The sequence below is a fragment of the Carassius auratus genome, chromosome 25 (genome assembly GCF_003368295.1).
Source record: "Carassius auratus strain Wakin chromosome 25, ASM336829v1, whole genome shotgun sequence".
Taxonomy (NCBI): Eukaryota; Metazoa; Chordata; class Actinopteri; order Cypriniformes; family Cyprinidae; genus Carassius; species Carassius auratus.
Window position 1 is genome coordinate 9,733,175 of NC_039267.1, and position 18,869 is coordinate 9,752,043.

Consider the following 18,869-nt stretch of genomic DNA (forward strand, 5'->3'; position numbering starts at 1 on the left):
AACCTAATCTGATTTAAAACCTAAATTAAAACCTAAAACCTAATCGAGTCACGTCTCACAGTGCCATAAAACGCTATAGACAACCTGTTTGAGTCGCGCCCTGCGTGTAAACACAACTTTTTATACAGTCTATGTTTATGACACCAACAACGCCCACAAGGAGGAAGTACACTGAGCAAGTATCGATAGTTTACGTGACGAGTTAGCTTTTGGTATAGTGTATTTTTTAAATATTATTTTATTATTATTATTTTTTTTTTTTAGAAAATGTGTGACAAACACAGCTTGTCCATCGTTTTGCCGCTATTGCGCTTGGCACGCGCAACAGGTGCATGGATCAGCAGTGACTGCGTCATGAATTATTCATGAGATGCGTAATGAGCAGCTGGGTATGAACTCTGCTCGGACTCGAAGTCGAAAGTCAGTAGTTGTAGTCCACGAGCACTGGAGAAAGTCAGTGGGGGTCCCACCTGCATGCCTACCGTTCTCTATCGTCTTGTGGACTCCCCTAAATGAAAAATAAAATGTCACCTTCGGTGTCCCCTCGCTTTTTTTCCGAAAAGGAGGTAGCCAAACATTGCACCAAGGAATCGTGCTGGGTGTTGTTAGGGACGCGCGTCTACGATGTGACCGGGTTCCTCCGGATGCACCCGGGCGGAGAGGCGCTCATCCTTCGCCGCTCTGGCAGGGACATCAGTCCCGAGATCGAAGGACCCCCACACCGGCACTCGGAGAACGCCCGGCGCTGGATGGAGCAGTACTACATCGGTGAACTCGACAGAGACAGCACAGATGAAGATACGGGGGTGAGTTCCGAAATAGCAACAGAAAGTCACTCAAGTAAACACGCGCACTATTTTGAGGAAGTTTAACTATAAGAGAGGTCATGTCTTAAGATGTCAATCTTTGGTTCAGGAACTAGGCTACATTACATGAAGCAAACAGAGCCAGAAAGGGACTTGAGGAGGAAGTTTAGTGCGTAAAGATTCTTAATAGTCAGAACAGATTCGAATTGATTTAAACTGTCATCCGATTCGGATCTTTTTAATAAATCTGTGGAGTTCGTTCACGATTCAAAGTGAATCGGCCCAAGCGGTTCTCCACTCACCGATTCACTGTTTCGAGAAATAAAACATTCTGTACATATGTTTACCACTTAAGTGCATGCTCGATTTGTCGTTTATTATTAAAACATGATAAAACGTTTTGCCTTGTCTATATGACAGAAATTAAATTTAGTAGGCTATTATGCAGTAAATGTAAATGTTTTAATGACTGAACAAACTAAACTTGGACTCATAAAATTACAATAAACTTTAATATTTTCATATTTGAAAAGCCAAATAGAAGCAATATATGTTATATGCTTTTTTGTATGCATGTTTAAGAACAAAAGACATGCTATGCCGTTATGTCACACGTGATGACGCAATTATAGACAGGTTTATTTTTGTCGGTTTTTATGTTTTTATTAATATTTTTTAACCAGTAAATATTTTTTTTTATAATTTTTTTTAAACCGAAGTAATATTTGAAAAACCCTTTGATAAGAAACGCCTAGATTGTTCTTGTGATATGTGTGCGTCGTGTAAGCAGGTAGATATTCCTCTGAGGGCTCTTATTAGATAAACAAGCCCTCTGCGCTTGCCTCTCCTCTGTCCTCCCCAAGGAACAAGCGGGGCGAAGGACCAGGTATCTCCAGCTTTATGTATTATATTCATTTTATTGTTAGTTTTATACATATCTAGTCATATAAACAAAACTGTTAGTTATTGACAGGGTTTTATTGCCATTATGCCTGTAATAAACCTCTTGATATATGGCATGTACTGGCTACAAGCTCAAAGTGCAGAAGAATGGGTGGATATTTTAGAATGTAGAAGGTGTAAGTGTGTGTGTGTGTATGTGTGTGTGTGTGTGAGAGAGAGACAATCAAACCGGTCTGTCTTGTCTAAGCAGTGGCATAAACTCCAGCATGACCCACAACAAAATAGCTAAGCTGGAAAGTTTCCACGCCACTTCAGGTTTCACAGAGTACTGCCAGCATTCACATGAAAGGGTTCACGTGAAGTATCATTGCAATTAATGGTCACTCCATAATTTCATATTAGTTACTGAATGAAACCAAGCTTCACTCATTTGCTGGTATCTTGTACTATTTCAACTATACATTTGTATAAAATAAGGGAGCGTTAAAAGTGTTCCGGATGAATTGTGTCCTATTGTGTCCTGTGTCCAAACTGTGGCCTATATTTGATGCGGAGTTTAACTTTGAGGCTTTGAGTCGCCTGTCCTGAATTGTTAAAGTCGGTTCTCAGCAGCTTGCAGTGTAAACAGTCTGATCCTTCTAAAAGTGTGAGAACTTGAATCCCCACCACTCAACAGAAGGGCTTGGCCTGAGACATTGCTAATCTATGTTTCCACATAGTTTCACAAGCACATTTTAACACCCTCAGGTTATAAATACTGCTAGTACTAAGTATTTTATTGTTTTTGTAGTGAGTCCTAGTGATTTAAAAATCAGTAAAATAGTTAAATCCATAATTCAGTGCAAAATATCAACTACATTTCTCTCAAAGATTGAAAGTGGAATTGTCTCATGGGATTATCTAGGCAATTTTTTAGACCTTTGATATCTGTTATCATGTCATACAAATTTATATGTAAAATTCCTATTAGTTATTGAGTAACCAGTGGCAAGCATTTTTCTTTCATTGCTTTTATTTAAATGCAAAATATTAACAAATGGAAGGAAATTTTAGAAGCTATTAATTTTTAATATTTAGATCTTTTTTTAATTTTTGATATTTTTCTTGAGCAGGAAATCATTATATTAGAAGGTTTTCTGTCTGGCTTAATGATGCTGAAAATTCAGCTTTGCATCACAGGAATAAAACATATTTTAAAATACATCCAAAAATGAATGGTTATTTTAAATTGTAATAATATTTCACAATATTACCGTTTTTATTGTGATTTTGTTTAAATAAATGCAGCCTTCATAAGACTTAAAAAAAACATAAAAAAGAAAGCCCTACGAATTTCTGCCTCACGTTTGATTAATTTTCACGATCGAGTATTATAAATGTTAAATTATCAGAGAAAGCCTAACCAGCTCGATCTTCAAAAGTTCAGTAAAATTTGATTGCGCTTATCATTTTTTTATGACACACTCATTTTCAAAACAAGCTCCTCCTTCAGATCTGGAGCCCATTGATTGCTGTTTTTTCCCCACTAAGAAACAACAGTGATTCATGATATTAGTCACATACTCTATTTAATTCTGAAAAACTGGCTAAACTTGAAAGCATTCATAGTATTAATGCATATGTCATTGAAAGGACAAACTCAAAAGGCCTTAGTCAGGCAGCAACACAAACATCCACGAGATCTGTTGGGAGATGTCTGTCTCTCTTTCTAATTGATTGCTCGTGTAATCAGCTGGACCTGATGACTAGGTGTAGGTGCAGGGGCTGTAGTCCATTTGCTCATATCTACTGAGGTTATGACGAGGCGATGACCTTTTATGGGTGTGCTGCCAGTGATGTAATGACAAAATGGTATCAGGCGGTTCCACTTCTTGAACAAGCATGAATTTGAATGAGGAGAACGAGATAAATGGATAAGTGCAGTGATGCATAAATGTCTAGGTAAATAGCTGTTAGGGTTTTGGATATATTGATTGTACTTTATGAAACAACTGGCCTTGTGACTGTTAGTTACCTTGTAACTGGTAAGATCGTAATGATCACTATTATAAAGCAAGACATCACTTCAGTTCATAACTCTGTACAGAGGCGAAAGGACAAAGGCTTCTTTAGCACCCTTGTGTACATCACTCAGACGTTTTCCACGGCACGTATGGTGTCAGCTCAAGTAGCGCCCACATTCCCACTCCCAAATGCTCTGACACATGCACATTTGAATTTATGGTTTAAGGTTGGATTATTGGGTTTATCTTAAACTTCAGGTTTATTTTCTATTCCATTTAGAGAGATATAACACTGAATAGGGCTAAAAAGATATTATTAATTAGATTTTTTTTTAATTTTTAAATATTTTTTTACTGGTTCAGATTCTTAATTCTGAACAAAAATTATGTTGTATTTCTTCATACTTGTGCTATTACTTATATTTATGCTATTTGATATATTGTTTTCACAATTTTCCATCGAAATGATTTGCTTTTAGGAATTTGCCGATACAAATTAGGCCATAATTATGGCTGATAACTGATGAATTACAGATATTTTGATGATATAGGCCTACTATTTTGTCTAAATAAATTACAATTGAAATACTAAAATCCATTATTATAAATGCTAAACAAATTAAGGCACATCATTATACTGTACAGTGTGGAAAGTGCATATTCATTTTGAGATTAGCGAAAGATAACATTTAATAACAGTTTATCATTTTTTTCTAAGACTAAATAAGTGTTAGAGAATGGAAAAGGTTGTAAAATGTAAATGTGCATGCTGATTAATTTTATGATACAGTATAAAATGTATATAGTATTGGCTGATAACTATTATGGTACCAATATGTACCAATTCAGATAATGTCAAAGCTTCTTTTGTTTCAATCTGCCACCCGCTGTATTTTCCACAGCTCGTTTTCCTTCGTGATTGACTGCAAACTCTGGCCTGAAATTGTTCAATTTAATATGCTATACTCAAAAATATGTCTCAGTACAAAAGTAAATTGGCTTGATATAATAGAAGTCAAATTTTAGGCTGTAGTTGTTCCAAGTCCATTTGAAACGTTTGGTGAACGTCTCACCAAGTCAGAGTGAACTGGTTTAGTTGCATGGTCATTTTTGAGAAGAACGTACAAGGCAGAGGCATGAATCTCTGGAATGCTTCATTTCTGAGGAAATGAATCTCATTTCTTCCTCAATAGCCTTTTTGTTTTCCATGGCTTCAGCCACAAAGCAGCATGCCATCCTTCACCAAGGGCCATCTTGGTTGTGAATGCTCATTACAGTGAAATTCACTGAAATTCCTTTCTTAATATTTTCTCCTGGTTGTGATAGAACCTCCTATTGGATCAGTATAGTTCATGCTATAATCCAGGTATGCCTATAACCACAAGACTGTAGGATGAACCGGTATCCTCTGGTGTGCGAAGTGTTTACTGCAGGCTGCTATGCCAACAGGGATGGCCTCAGTACTTAGTTGGTCTAGTGTCATCAAACATATTCTCCTTATAACCCTCCATTCTCTTTCCCCAAGGAGGCTGTGTCAGACTGGCAAAATAGGTACACCTTGGGAACGCAAGGCATTTGGGAGCCGAAGGTCCAATTGAAAGAGGTGCTTAGAAGTTCTCACTGATAGATTATGACTTGGGTCACTGATAGATTACATGCAGATGGTTCGGTCACAATTGGTCCCTAAGGTAACTGAGGTTTGGTTGCTCATTAATTGCATCAAGCCACCAGACAGTCCCCAGGAGAGGAGCCTGCTGGGTACAAGACTCATAATCCTGGTGTCACCAGGAGACACTTGTTTCCATGGCTCTGGGTGGGACCCTGGGACCCAGAAAAGCTGTCAACGTAGCAAAACGCACAATATGGCCAAGGTTGCTTTTAAATGACTTCCAGAGACTGACACATTCTTTGTCATTAAGTTGAGTTACAGTAAAAGAGGGGAACCGGTGTTAAAATGTACTCTGATTACAGTACGTTCACACTGTCAGTCTTTGGGATTGACAACTGCCTTTTTCTTTTTCAGGTGTGAGTCTCGAAATGTCTCATTCACAACAGTTGTGTTTAGAAAACTTTGTTCACTGTTGCTGGGCTTGACTCCCGTTGCACATTCATGCTGACAGGGATGGCCATAAAAAAAAAGATGGTGATATAAAACTGTCTTATCACTTTCTGACACGACAAGAGTCCAATCGAGCTGCGAGTTCATACATTGAAACACATAACGTGGTAGATGTGTTTTTGTGTGGCACATGACGTGACAGACCACTAGTTGTCCAGTCCTGTTCAGTTCACACAGCGCATGTTTTCTGAGTCCTGAAAATTTTCAGGTGTGAGTTTGGTTACACCCGTAAATAACTGTACTGTGTGTGAACGTAACTGTATTAAGGATTCAAATACATGACTGACAACCGTATTCTGCTGCTGTGTGAACGTGGCCTCTTACACGATTTCTTGACTGTGTCAAAGTTCACACCGACACTCCCATGAGACACACACATGGTTTCATCCCAACTAATTTATCTGCTAATAATGCAACGCATATAGAATCATTGTGCCTGCTGAATAAGTGTGATTCATATAAACCCTTCCTGAATTGTGGCTTTGCAAAGAAAAAGGGTGTATTGTTCCAAAGCTGACACCGTAGAAGTTCAACAGAGCCAACCTACACATTTGACATTGTTTTTGTAATGTACAATAACGTTGTAATATTTGAAGCATATGTCACAATTACCTGTATCTTAATTCCTACGATTTGAACGCCATTACTTCTGCTAGATCTCAAAGCTTTAAATCAAATCAATGTGTTATAAAGGTTCTCTACAAGACAACTTTGACCAGAGAAGGTTACATTTGGAACCATCAAGTGGTGTCATCTTTAGAACTCGAATAATATTCTGTAGGATCTCATCTTTGGTATTTGAAGGGTATTTGCCTTCAATGTGCTGAAGTTTTTAACCGGTTCAGCCATTAAAGTCTTCAAAAGAGATACAAATGAGGAATAACACATCAAAGTTGGAAAACTATGTTCAGTGTCATTGATTCTGTAGGATGTGCGTTCCATTCCCTATCTTTTTAATCGCATTTGCTACTCCCTTTATGATACAGCTATTGATTTTTATAGATTTCTTCTTATCTTTTACGATACCTGCTTTATACAATTGTTCGCTGTAGAGAACATGAAGCAGAGATGTTCCTCTTTAATGAAGAAGCTAAACCTTGTTTGTCTGCTTGGAGAATATTTGGTTAGGTTGAGTATTAAACTACATGTCACTAAACCACATTTATATTAGTCATTTGTATCAAAATGTCTAAATTGTTGATACTCTGATATTATAGCAAAAGTGAATGAACACATTTGTGTATTATCGATATCAATGTGATATTAACCGATTGAATTAGAACAATGGCATTTTAGTAAGTATTTCTCAATTAAGTTAAACGATTTTAAGATTTTCAAAGTAGTTATTTTATTATATATTTTAAACTAATATTTATAACTAATTGCAGACAATGGATACAAATTTGGTCATGTTTTCTTCCTGGTTTCTAAGAACTACCAATACTGTAGAAAAGATTGGTATTGTTATACCTTGTTATTATTATTTTTTTTTACTTTTTTTATCAATTGACTTTGTACCAAAGCTACAGAATTATTATACAGGCACGACTGTACTCATTATCACACAAATTATCTCAAAATGAGAAAAAAGTGCCCAGTGTGCAGACATTGGAGAAATGAATCCGTGAACTTCAGTCATGCTAATCCTGTTGCATGGATTTCTAATCTTCTTGATGATGCTCTTCCTAGATTAAAGGTCTTTACATGTGAGAAGCTCTTGATCGATGAACTCCGTACAATAGGACATGTTCATGTGTGCAGACCTGCAAATGAAGAAAACTTTGCACCCTTGTTTGAAGGGAGGAACCCTAAAAGTGCTTTTACATGAAGATTTATGGTCTTCTTTTACAAGCGAACAGCCTTCACGTTTTCATTTTTTTTTTACCCTTTGCACTATGCAGATAAAAGTACTTTTACTGGTTTAACAAATATTTTTGACTGTCTTGATTTAAAAATCTAGTTTATTCTGTAAATTAAAATGAGAAGAGAATTTACTGGTTTCCCGACTATATCCCAGACATCTAGCCTAATCTTTCCCATATCTGCCGACTCCAAAAAAAAAAAAATGAAGCTGGTCATTGATGTTAAATTTGGCTTGGCGTTTTAGAAAAGGTGAGAAAATGCTTGGGAGGACTCTCAATATCTGGCCCAGCAGGTTCCACCAGTTCTCTGCGTGATACAGCTTACCAACCAACAACATCCCTGTTTATGGTGAAATAGACTCTCTTAACCCCACCTACCACTTTAAATTCCAGATCGACAGGTCTGGGATCAGTTTTGGCTTTGGACTGGTGTATTATGAGCAAAGAAAAGCGGTAAAAAAGCTGATCCTGAATCACATTTGGAACGGAATGAGGCCTGAGAGGAAAGGACAGAGAAAGAAGCATTGATTTGAATGCAAAGTCTACAGATAAATTCAAAACCTTAAAGGATTATTCTGAGTTCGGTACACGTTAAGCTCAGTTAACAGCATTTGTGCCATAATGTTGTTGATAATCACAGAAATGGATTTCCAATTGTCCCTCATTTTTTTAAAGTGTGGGTTACAGTGAGACAATTAAAAGTGAATGGGGCACATTTGTAAAAGTTTACATAATTTTGATAAAAGACCCTTGTAATATAATAGTATAGCCAAAAGATGGCTTTATTTAAAAGAATGCTCAAGTTTTAACAGAAGAATCAAATGTTAGTGACTTAGTAAACAAGATTTCACAAACTTCACATTTCTGCTTTGCATTCCTTAAAACTTAGCCCTATTCAATTACATTGTAAGTACTTCACTGTATCCTTATTTTTTTTATAAAGAACATGGACAAGTCAAATTTTTTTTTTTTTCAACATTATATTGGATAATGTCCAACTGTGAAGCGTGTTCTTTTACGTATATGGTGCATAATGGTGGTTCATAATCTTAGAACAGTGATGCATTCAGCAACCCTCCCCTCAGCACATTTGCGTTAACATGTACTTTTGTTTAGTCATTTACATATGTTGAACAAGAAGCCAGCATTTTCTACTTATGTCACAAGACTCTGCACACCTCGCCAAGTGCTTCCATCAACCGTGCTTGAAATAAAACCTAAACATCCTCCATTGAGAATAAGAAAAACAAAATAAGAAATAAGAAAACGTGTGTTTAGAGAGACATGTGGATCTTGAAACTGGATAGGTTGACAAGGGATTTCTCCCTGTGAATTTACATAAGTGTTGCTCTGAATAACACAGGCCAAATGTTTTCCATCTGCCCCAAATCAGTTCCACTTCACATGGCTGATGTTTTTGAGCTTGGAGTAGTCCATCAGTTGCTTCCTCTTATCAGGATCACTCCGTCCAACTGTGTATCCTGGCACTGATTGGATAATGGTTAATTATTGACTTGGAGGAACCCTTATGGGTCATGTCCTGATCACTGTTAAAACAGGTGAGGTAATGCGGCATAGCTTTTTTTAAGCTAGTGTCATTTTTGATTTCAAAAAACCACTGATTTTATCATTAATTTCGACAAACTTCTAGAATGATGCTTGATGAGGTTGCGTCAAGATTCTTCAGAGTTTCAGTTTGACCTGAAATGAACAAAGGAGTTTTTTTTTCTTTGCAGGTCAACAACCTAAATCAGAGTTGTCTGATCCCGTTGCCGAAAGGCCAATGTCCCACAGAGTTTAGCTCCGGTCTGCCTCAACGAACTTCCTAGTAATTCTGACACCTGAGGTGTGTTTAATTTAGACTGGAGCTAAACTCTGCAGGTCAGTGGTCCTTTAGGAGCAGGATTGGACACTCCTAAATAGACCCAAATGATATCAGTCAGTGTGAACTTTGACCATAGAACTTTTACTCTACTGGAAACCCCTTCTGACAAGAACACAGGCTTGGCCAGCCAATGATACTTAAACAAATATCTTGTTGTACATGCATTAGAGAAGGAATTGCTCAGGTGGAACTATCCAAACTAGTATCTGTGCTTTTACAAAGATTACCAAACATCCTCTATTGCAGTACCTTTGTTAATGGTAAACTGATTCAAAATGTCTGCAGTTTGAAAACAATGAGGGTGTGTTTTTCCACTAGTTGGTATGTGACTACATTTGTTCCTACATCTTTATCTGTGGAATGTGGTGGGGTTTGAGCAAATTGTAAAGAGCACTGCCTACCGTCACCATCGACTGGGAAAGTAAAGCTTACTAGGGTTTGGCTAGGCATTGCTGATGGCCTTGGTGCCCTTTCGAGTGTATGTATCCGAGGCTCTCAACCCCCAACCGTACTCTGACCACCACCCATGCACCATTCGACACACTGCCAGCCCTGTTTGGATCGTACCAGCCTGAGCTCTCTTCCTCTGTCCTCCATGCTTTTGTTCTCACAACTCTTTCTGTATGTATGAGTGTCTCTGTCATTCAGTGTCCCGGACCCTTACTGCTCCATAAAGAAGCCTTATTGTTCACCCAGAGGAATTCTTTCAGCCCCCATGACAATCTACATCACTGGCCTCCTCCTTGCCCTCATCTTACTGACTATATAAGTATTACTGGCTATCTTACGGACTATATTACCAATAAGAAATGTAGCAGGATCCTTGCTACTTCCCTGGAATCCAAATGATCTGATGTTTCTGGGTTAATTGTCTTTAAAATAACTCATGCTCCAAGGTCGGCCAAGCTCCAAAATTTAGGGTTTCCTGACTGCCGCATTGGGATAACCCTGAAAACTTTACACAGCTGATTCATGCAATATTATTTACGTCACTGATTTTGAGTCTGCCAGTGCAACTGTCATAACTTTAGTCCAATAGATATTTGCATACCACACCGGAAAATGATACCGCCTAGGTGTAATGACTAAATGACTTTATTTTCATACATTCCACTCTGTTGGTCTTCATGCAGAGTGTCAGTCCTAATAACACAGTGCTTTTGCTGAATGTTAAAAGTGACAACATCCTGTTGGTTCGTTTCCTTCCATCTTTTTTCTTTCATACCAATAAGGACCATGCTATGCAACTGTGGTTTCTAGACATAAGCATTCACCATTAAAAAAACCTCTGTAACCACTAGAAAAGGACTACTTACCTCATCCAAATGTAATTTATTCTCTTGATGTCCACTGAGAACAATTGAAAAGCCTCTCTTTTGTAAATAAGCCCCTTTTTCAAGGTAATACAATAACATGTAGTGTGGTACAGACAAGATTTGTGTTGGGTTGCATTGTGTATGTTTTTACTGTGAAATGTAGGATCATGTACGCTTCATTTGATTGGGTTTAATAAACTGTGAAGAAATATAACAAAGGCCTAGACCATAAAAATGGAAAGGAAATAGGAAGTGGTTTAGTTTTAATGTCATTTTTAATTTTTTTCTCAATTTCCGTAGCATGGCTAGTCTTCGTTTATTAGTTGTCCCACTGTCTCTTAGGACAACAATACATCTCTTTGACTCTCTGACCTAGTTTAGGTTTAACCAATCTTCTGACTGTGGATTTTTTTTTTCAGGTACACAAACTTAACCACATAACCAAAAGCCATATTCACATGAATAGATGCAATCCAACAGTTCAGATTTATGATCTTCATGCTTTTGAGGTTAAACAGAGATCCGCTTGCTGTTAGAACGAGCCTTTATTGCAAATTGAAATACAGGAAATACTTTGGGAAAGTTGTTATATCCAACAGTGTGACATGCTAAACCTGCTAATCTAGCATGGTTTCAAACAGCATTTAGCTAATTATTGTTATTATGATCTCATTTTATAATTTTTTTTTTATTAATTCCACACTACATATGATGAATAAGGCAATGTTAAATTTTTTTTTCAAAATGTAAAATGTCACACAATTGAAGCTGTCAGTTGTCAGCTGTCTACGGAGGGTCAGAAAGCTCTTGGATTTCATTCATTTGCATTCTAAAGATGAACGAAATACATCAGGTAAATGATGACCGAAAACTAACCTGTTAAATTCGGTCTAAGGTCTAGATGTTCTGTGAAATAAAAGTATACGTGTATGTTATGTCAACTACTTTGTTTATTTAGAGTCCAAGAGCAACCTTATCCTTGGAAGCAGAGTTTCACAGAATGAGGTTACCATCTAGACATGATCCCTTGAAAGCTCTTTCCTCCTCAGTCCTGTTGAGCTCAAACTATCTTCTGCAGCACAGATCAGAGAACTCTTATAGACCCCCAACCGGCCGCCTGCATCATGGGAAAACTGCATCTTGTTCTAACCCTATTCCGAGTCTGTAACTTTTTGTTCGTAAGTTTGTAACTAGGCCTAATGTAACTTATTGATCTTACCCTTCCTAATCTTTTCTAGTTCTCTTCTAACTTCCTTCTTTATAACCATGAGATAACGGTGTATTATTTTGCCCTACTTTTAAGGACTATTGCACTTTACCAAATTGAATCTCACCCTGCTTTTCCTAAGCTTTTGGCTGTAGGAGTCTTGCACAAGAAGCTGCTAAAGTTGGCTAAATGACCTGCCAAAGCGACCACCTCACATGACTGAACCTTCCCGCTCATATCTTCCATGCAGTTCTCGCTTCAGCACCTTTGTTCACCTCGGCAAAAGGGCAGCACACATCTCGTATCACATGTGCTGGTCGTAATGCAACGCGCGCACACACACACACCCACTAATACAACACTATTTCTGAGCTATAAAGGCAAATGATTTGCTGGCATTCACAGTCAATTTGTAGTGGCTCATCGACCATGAACTTAAAAACAACCCAAAAAGACTTGGACTTTATCAAGACCAGATAGATACTAGATACTCTGTGACAGTATCTACGTTTGGCACTTGGATGCTATGTACACTATACATATTGTTCACTTGAAAGCATGTAATCAAGATGTCAACATGCAAGTACATGCCAGATTGACTTCTGGTTTCTAGTCTTATATGTATTGTGCATAAGGCCTGTCGTGCAGGTTTTCAGCAATTGCGGTGCTCTGATAGTGACAGTATCTATAACGACAACGGTTTGTTTCTAGATGCAATCCCTTGTGTATTATCCCAGGCACTGGTTTGGAGTTCATTTCTGTGTGTGCGTCTGTGTGGAAATCCTTTCTTCAGTGTGTCAAAAATTCAAATAAAAATTGATTCGATAGATTTGCATTCTTCAGATGCGTTGATTTTGTGTCGCTAACAACCCGTGAATGTTAATTATTAAAGTGTTAATTCCCCTTTCCTCTTTGTCGTCTTGGTTTGTGTGTATTTCCAAGCTAATGATTGCCGTGGCTCATTGTAAACAATGAAACACCCCAGCAGTCACGTATGCATATCGTGTGCTGGGTGTGTCTAGGTGCAATAAACCCAAATGACCACTTTATTGGTGCTGTATTTTGATAAATTGTTGTATGTGCTATTTAAGCTGCAAGTTAAGTATTAAAAAAGTGTGTCACATGGAGTGTGACAACAGCATGGACTGACATGGAGTAAGCTTATTTTATGTTAGTGTTAACATAAGTGCACTCAAAGATGAGTTTGCATGTGTGTGTTTGATGTTTGGACAAACAGTCATCAGGAATATTTGGTCAGGCTCGTCTGCTTCTAAAAGTTTGTTTGAGCAGTTTTCATAGTTTCTTACAGAATTATGTTTTTGTTGTGTTGGAAGCCCCCTTCCACTTCAATATTACAAATTAAAAATAATTGTATGTATATATGTAAATGTTTTTGTAGAAAGATGCATCACAATATAAGCAAAAACCAAATAACACTGATAACTTTAATAATGGCTTCTGAAAATCCAGCTTTGCATTACAGGAATAAATTATATTTCTAAATAATACAATAGAAAACCGTTATAGTAATAATATTTCACAATTTTTGCTGTTTATACTGTCTTTGATTAAATAAATGCAACCTTGAGATACATTGAGAGAAAAAGAAAGTGATCACACTGAAAGAAAACAGATTGAAATATGTGGTCAGGTCAAAAATACTGACTTGGTCTTCAGCAAACCCAAACTGAAGGTCATAAAAAGCATGGCTGTGGCCTACTTTTTACAGGCTCACTTATTGCCACTTCTTTATGTTATAATTTCAGTACTATTACTGTTCTAATACAATTACCATTACTTACATTAGCCGAAACGATCACCTGTTATTCACTTGCTGTTAGGACAAGCTGTTTTGCACAATGGAAATACCCACATGACATTTGTATTTACAACATCTTCAGATAAGACTATCAGTGAAATTAGAAAACAAGCACATTAAACGACACCATCACTCCACCAAAGCGCCTGACCCTGTGAAGTCATGTCATTGATGGAGATTCTCCAGACCACAGTTTTTGACCACCGGCTTCCACCCTGCATTTTCTGCACTAAAAAGGCCACCTTAATGAAACCCAAGCAATTTTCCCATTCATTGATGGTTTTCATAAGAATAATTAAGCAGAGTGAATTTATACATAATCGCTAAGAGTGCAACTTTCTTACAGGGCAATAACGAATGAATGCAAGAAATAGAGATATTTAGACCTTCATGAATAATGTATGTATGTTTCTATTGAAATATGTTGTACTGAAATCACATGCAGGTCTGGATTCAATTGCGTAAATATTCAATAACATGTGACCTCTGAGTTTTTATCGTAATTACCCTTCGGCCCCACAGTCACTCTCAAACAGCAACATCACAGCCGTTAACCTTTATAACTATAATTCTGTGGCGAGTGTGTGGTGTGGCTTAGGTGTTAGGTTGCTATGGTGTGTGTGTGTGTGTGTGTGTGTGTGTGTGCAGGTGTGAAGGGGGCAGGGTTAATCAACTCTTTAACATTAGAATGGTATGGTGCGACGTGAGACCTGATTAGTATTTTTAATCTGTCCCACCAAACTAGCCACCTGTGAACGGTGTGCTTGAGTGTGTGTGTGTGTGTGTGTATGACCCTATGGAGAAATGAGAAGCTCTTCCATCTTGTGGGATGAGGTCCATGACGTAATGTGTGCTGTGATGTGTGTATCATGTGAATAAGGCGTTGTGTACTTTGGTGGCATGATGATGATGATGATGATGATGAGGGTAGGTGTATGTTTTATCTAAGACGTGAAAAGCTTATTTGTCATATTTATGATCACAATTATCTGTGCCATGTTGTAATTTTTACTGTTAGATTTGAATCTCTTTTTTTTCACATTTTTTATTAGTATTAGTTTTCGGGACAACAGCAGATCTGATTTTTCTATCTCTGCTTGGATATTTTATTGAAAGTATTTAGTGTTTTGTTTTTGTTAGTACTTATTTGATGGATTTCTGAATGACGGCGGGTCCGACCTAGAAGGGATATTACTATATAATTTTTCAACTTTTACCAGAACTATTAAAAAATGCCACAACTAATATACTTTTTAAACGGAGCATACAATTTAATAATTTATAGACAAATTAAAAAATGGTTTGAATTTCAGTATTTCTCGGTTGTGTAAACGAAATAAAAGTAGTTTTATTACACATTATTGACATTTAAAATTCGACACAGTGATATATGTGTATATATATATATATATATATATATATATTTTATTATTATTAAAATGCTTATGTTAATGTGCTGGATGTAATGTCCCCTGGGCAAATTCTAATATTTTTTCATAATAATAATAAAAATTCTTACTTTTTTAAGAAATGAAAAGTACTTGTAAAAACAAAAACAAAGGACTATAAAATTAATATTAGTAAAAGTTGAAATGAAGCCAGTTTCCTCATGGTGGCTGACATCACATGAGATCACATGACCAGTCAGAAGCTGCTTGCTGCAGCTTGGTATTTTCCTGCTGTCAGACAGGTTCATATCTCATATCAGGCCACGAATCACACATATACTACCACAAACACAATTCATATCAAATGCCAACACAAATGCAACAGGGATGAATCTCACTTCAACAAACATGATCATGAGGATCAGGCTTTTCTGAACTTTTCCTATTCTTCTGTTCCAGACTCTGAGACAGAGGAAGAAGATCGCCGAAAGCACCACAGAAGAAGAAGAAACCTCGGCCATCAATAAGTGCAGCAAAGTCGATGAAGAAACGGTATGAGAAAGTGAAAGACAAACTGGTGTTACAAGCATATTCCTGTTTGAAATACAAGCTACAATAAGAAAAATGATCAAAACACACATATAAAAAATGTTGCAAAATGTAATAAAAGTGCATTTCTGTGCATGATTTTTTTTAAGGTTAAATAGTTAATTAGTGAGTTCAGCTAGTTAATATTTTCCACCATAGTCCTGTGTGAATGGCTCGTGGGAAACGCATCTGATCGATGTGTGATGGGCATGATGCTACACGAATCTAAATATATATTACTTCCTTAAGACATTACGAAAACATAGCCTTACACATTCATAATGACATTCTGTGGTGATCAGCAACATGCCACAGATGCATTTACCCAGAGCAGTCATTTAATCAGATCACATTTGTTTGCTTGACATCTGGAAGTGAAGCTTTAGTTCATATGACAGGAAACCGCAAGCAGCCATTCCTCTTTTCGCTCGAACCGACAGTCAGACACTTACAGAGCAGGTGACTTTCTGTTGCTCTGTCTTTCTGGTATGGTGAATGCCATTTAAGACTCATGTCGTTTAAGACTTCCTTTTTCTTGTGGTTGAATGATGCCACAAGCTGAGTAAAGTGAGAATACTTTTGTGCTCCACTGAGAATGAAAAAGCTTGTGTATGTACTTCTAGCTCTCTTTTTGTGTGTGAATGTCCGTGTGTTCTCTGTCAGAGGCATGCAGGTGTTTCACAAGCGTCGATTGTTTGGTTCAAACCCCTTGAATTTGACAGACGGGGTCAATGATTTGGAGAACACTGACCCTGTTAGCAGAACTGGGCTGTTCCATTCGTCACTACTCCTAGTAATAAATACATGCATGTTTGTGTGAAGTTGGAGAAGTATTGCCTTATTTACTAGTAATTTAGTAATAAATTCTGGGGGAAGGTTTTAGTAATTAAATGTGAATGTTTTGGTAAATTCTTAATATAAAATTATAAATAATACATTAAGTTACTGTATTACTTGAAATATATCCAGGCATGTGTGAAATTGGAGACGTATTTCCTTATTTACCAGTATATTAGTGGTTCTGGGGATAAAGTTTTGATAATTTAGGAAAAATAAATAATTAACAATAACAAAATATATTTTTATATATTTTATATATGGGGTGTTAGTATGAATTTTATATTGATATGACAATTTATATTTTTGTTATAAAATTAATATATGAAATACTTTTAAGTATATAATTAATACATTAATTCGTATGATGATATTTACAAAAAAAGTAAATATATATTATATTATATATATATAAATATATATATATATATATATATATATATTAAAAATATATAATTAATACCTTAATTATTATGATGATATTTTATAACAAAAAAAATATATATATATATATATTTTATAAAATATCATCATAATAATTAATGTATTAATTATATATATATATTATATATATATATATATATATATATATATATATATATATATATATATATATATATATATATTACCTTTTTAATTTTGTTCTTACAGTAAAAATATGACCCACTCCTGATTTTTCATTTATTGTACTTCTTCTGTCATTGTTCAGGCCAACACATAACCAGTGCATCAGGCCTTAGGCATAACAACCAGCAGTGTAATTAATGCCGTAATGAAACTTGTAAGTCAGATAGGCTGGGCAACCAGTCCAGACCAGATTTCTGGGTTCATTATAGCAAGAATGTGGTTTATTGGCTGCACTCTCATTCATTCCATGCGTCTGCCTTGTAAAGTAAAAGCCGTTAATTCGTTCTAACATGTCCTCCTATTGATATGACTGTCATTTCCTAGAATAAACCTGAATACATGTTCTGTCCTCCCCTTGTTCCAAAAAACAAATAAATGGGTGGTTATGGTTAAGTTGTTCTTGGTATTCTTGTCATGGAATATTAAATGTAAATAACACGGACTAAATCAGAGCTATGATCAAGCCTTTTTTTTATTATTATTTTTTTTTAACTGGGCCCTAGATAATGTTACTGAATTGCAATGACCTTTTGTTACTTTGACTAGTCACTCACCCATCATGGTCCTACAAAGTGACTCTGGAGAGGTGTCAGTATGTACCTGATTACCGAAATGTCAGTCTGCTGTTTCATAAATGACACACACAGAACCATGCATACAGTATAGAGACTTCAGGTTCAGTCCACCCTGAGTTCAAGGCCTCTGCTTAGAGTTGCAGCTCCCTATAGGTCCTGGGACACGCCCACCTCCTGTGCTTTATACTGTTATAATGACCCTAGTGGAGAACATAGGAAAATTATCTGGTCCAAAGTTTGCATGTAAACAATGACCAGTAAAATGATTCAGCAAACTAACATCACTGACCGCCAACATTCCTGGTGCGCAGTACTTCCTGAACGTGTGTTAACTGTTATACAATGGCAGGAAAATGAACAAGCTATTTAATATGATGGGCAATAAAGGGTTAAGTCATATAACGCACATGCCACGTATGAAGTTAATAATTCGATGGAAAACTTCAATTAAATGAAATTATGCCTTGGCAACAGAAATTAATAAGAGGAAGTACTAATATGACTACAACCAGAACTGAAATAAAATAAAGCTAAGAAGAAATACAGAACAAAAGCGCATAACACAATTGCACATAAAAAAGCCCTCAAAGAATGTTTTAATAGTATATAAATAATATTAGGATAACACTGTTATCAAATGTATTGTGCGTACAGGATCTGGTAGACTGGCGGAAGCCACTGGCCTGGCAGGTCGGATATCTCGGAGAGAAATATGACACGTGGGTCCATCAGCCTGTGGACAGACCGATCAGGCTGTTCGAGAATGACTTTTTCGAGGCCAACACAAAGACCTCATGGTAAGAGAAATCACATTACAGGATTGAGCATCTCTGGCTGCTTGTGTTCCTTTAGTTAAGTTTAGTTTAAACATTGTACACTAGTTGTAATATGCAATAGTTTAGGATTTATGTTGTATGTGAATGGTGGTTAATTA

The 18,869-nt window shown here is 36.6% G+C and overlaps 1 protein-coding gene across 1 annotated transcript; it reads left to right on the forward strand.

Moving 5' to 3' along the window:
* The first annotated feature begins 363 nt into the window (after positions 1–363).
* On the forward strand, positions 364–18,736 carry LOC113042839 (fatty acid 2-hydroxylase-like). Its single transcript, XM_026201833.1, has 3 exons — positions 364–806; positions 15,768–15,860; positions 18,590–18,736. The coding sequence occupies exons 1-3, from the start codon at positions 513–515 to the stop codon at positions 18,734–18,736; spliced, it is 534 nt and encodes a 177-aa protein (XP_026057618.1). The 5' UTR covers positions 364–512.
* Positions 18,737–18,869: the final 133 nt, after the last annotated feature.

Excerpts from the sequence above, each read along its gene's own strand:
- LOC113042839 (XM_026201833.1), top strand. The coding sequence starts at position 513 with ATGAAAAATAAAATGTCACCTTCGGTGTCCCCTCGCTTTTTTTCCGAA. Across the intron at positions 807-15,767 it reads GCACAGATGAAGATACGGGG|ACTCTGAGACAGAGGAAGAA; the intron begins GTGAGTTCCGAA and ends CTTCTGTTCCAG. Across the intron at positions 15,861-18,589 it reads GCAAAGTCGATGAAGAAACG|GATCTGGTAGACTGGCGGAA; the intron begins GTATGAGAAAGT and ends TTGTGCGTACAG.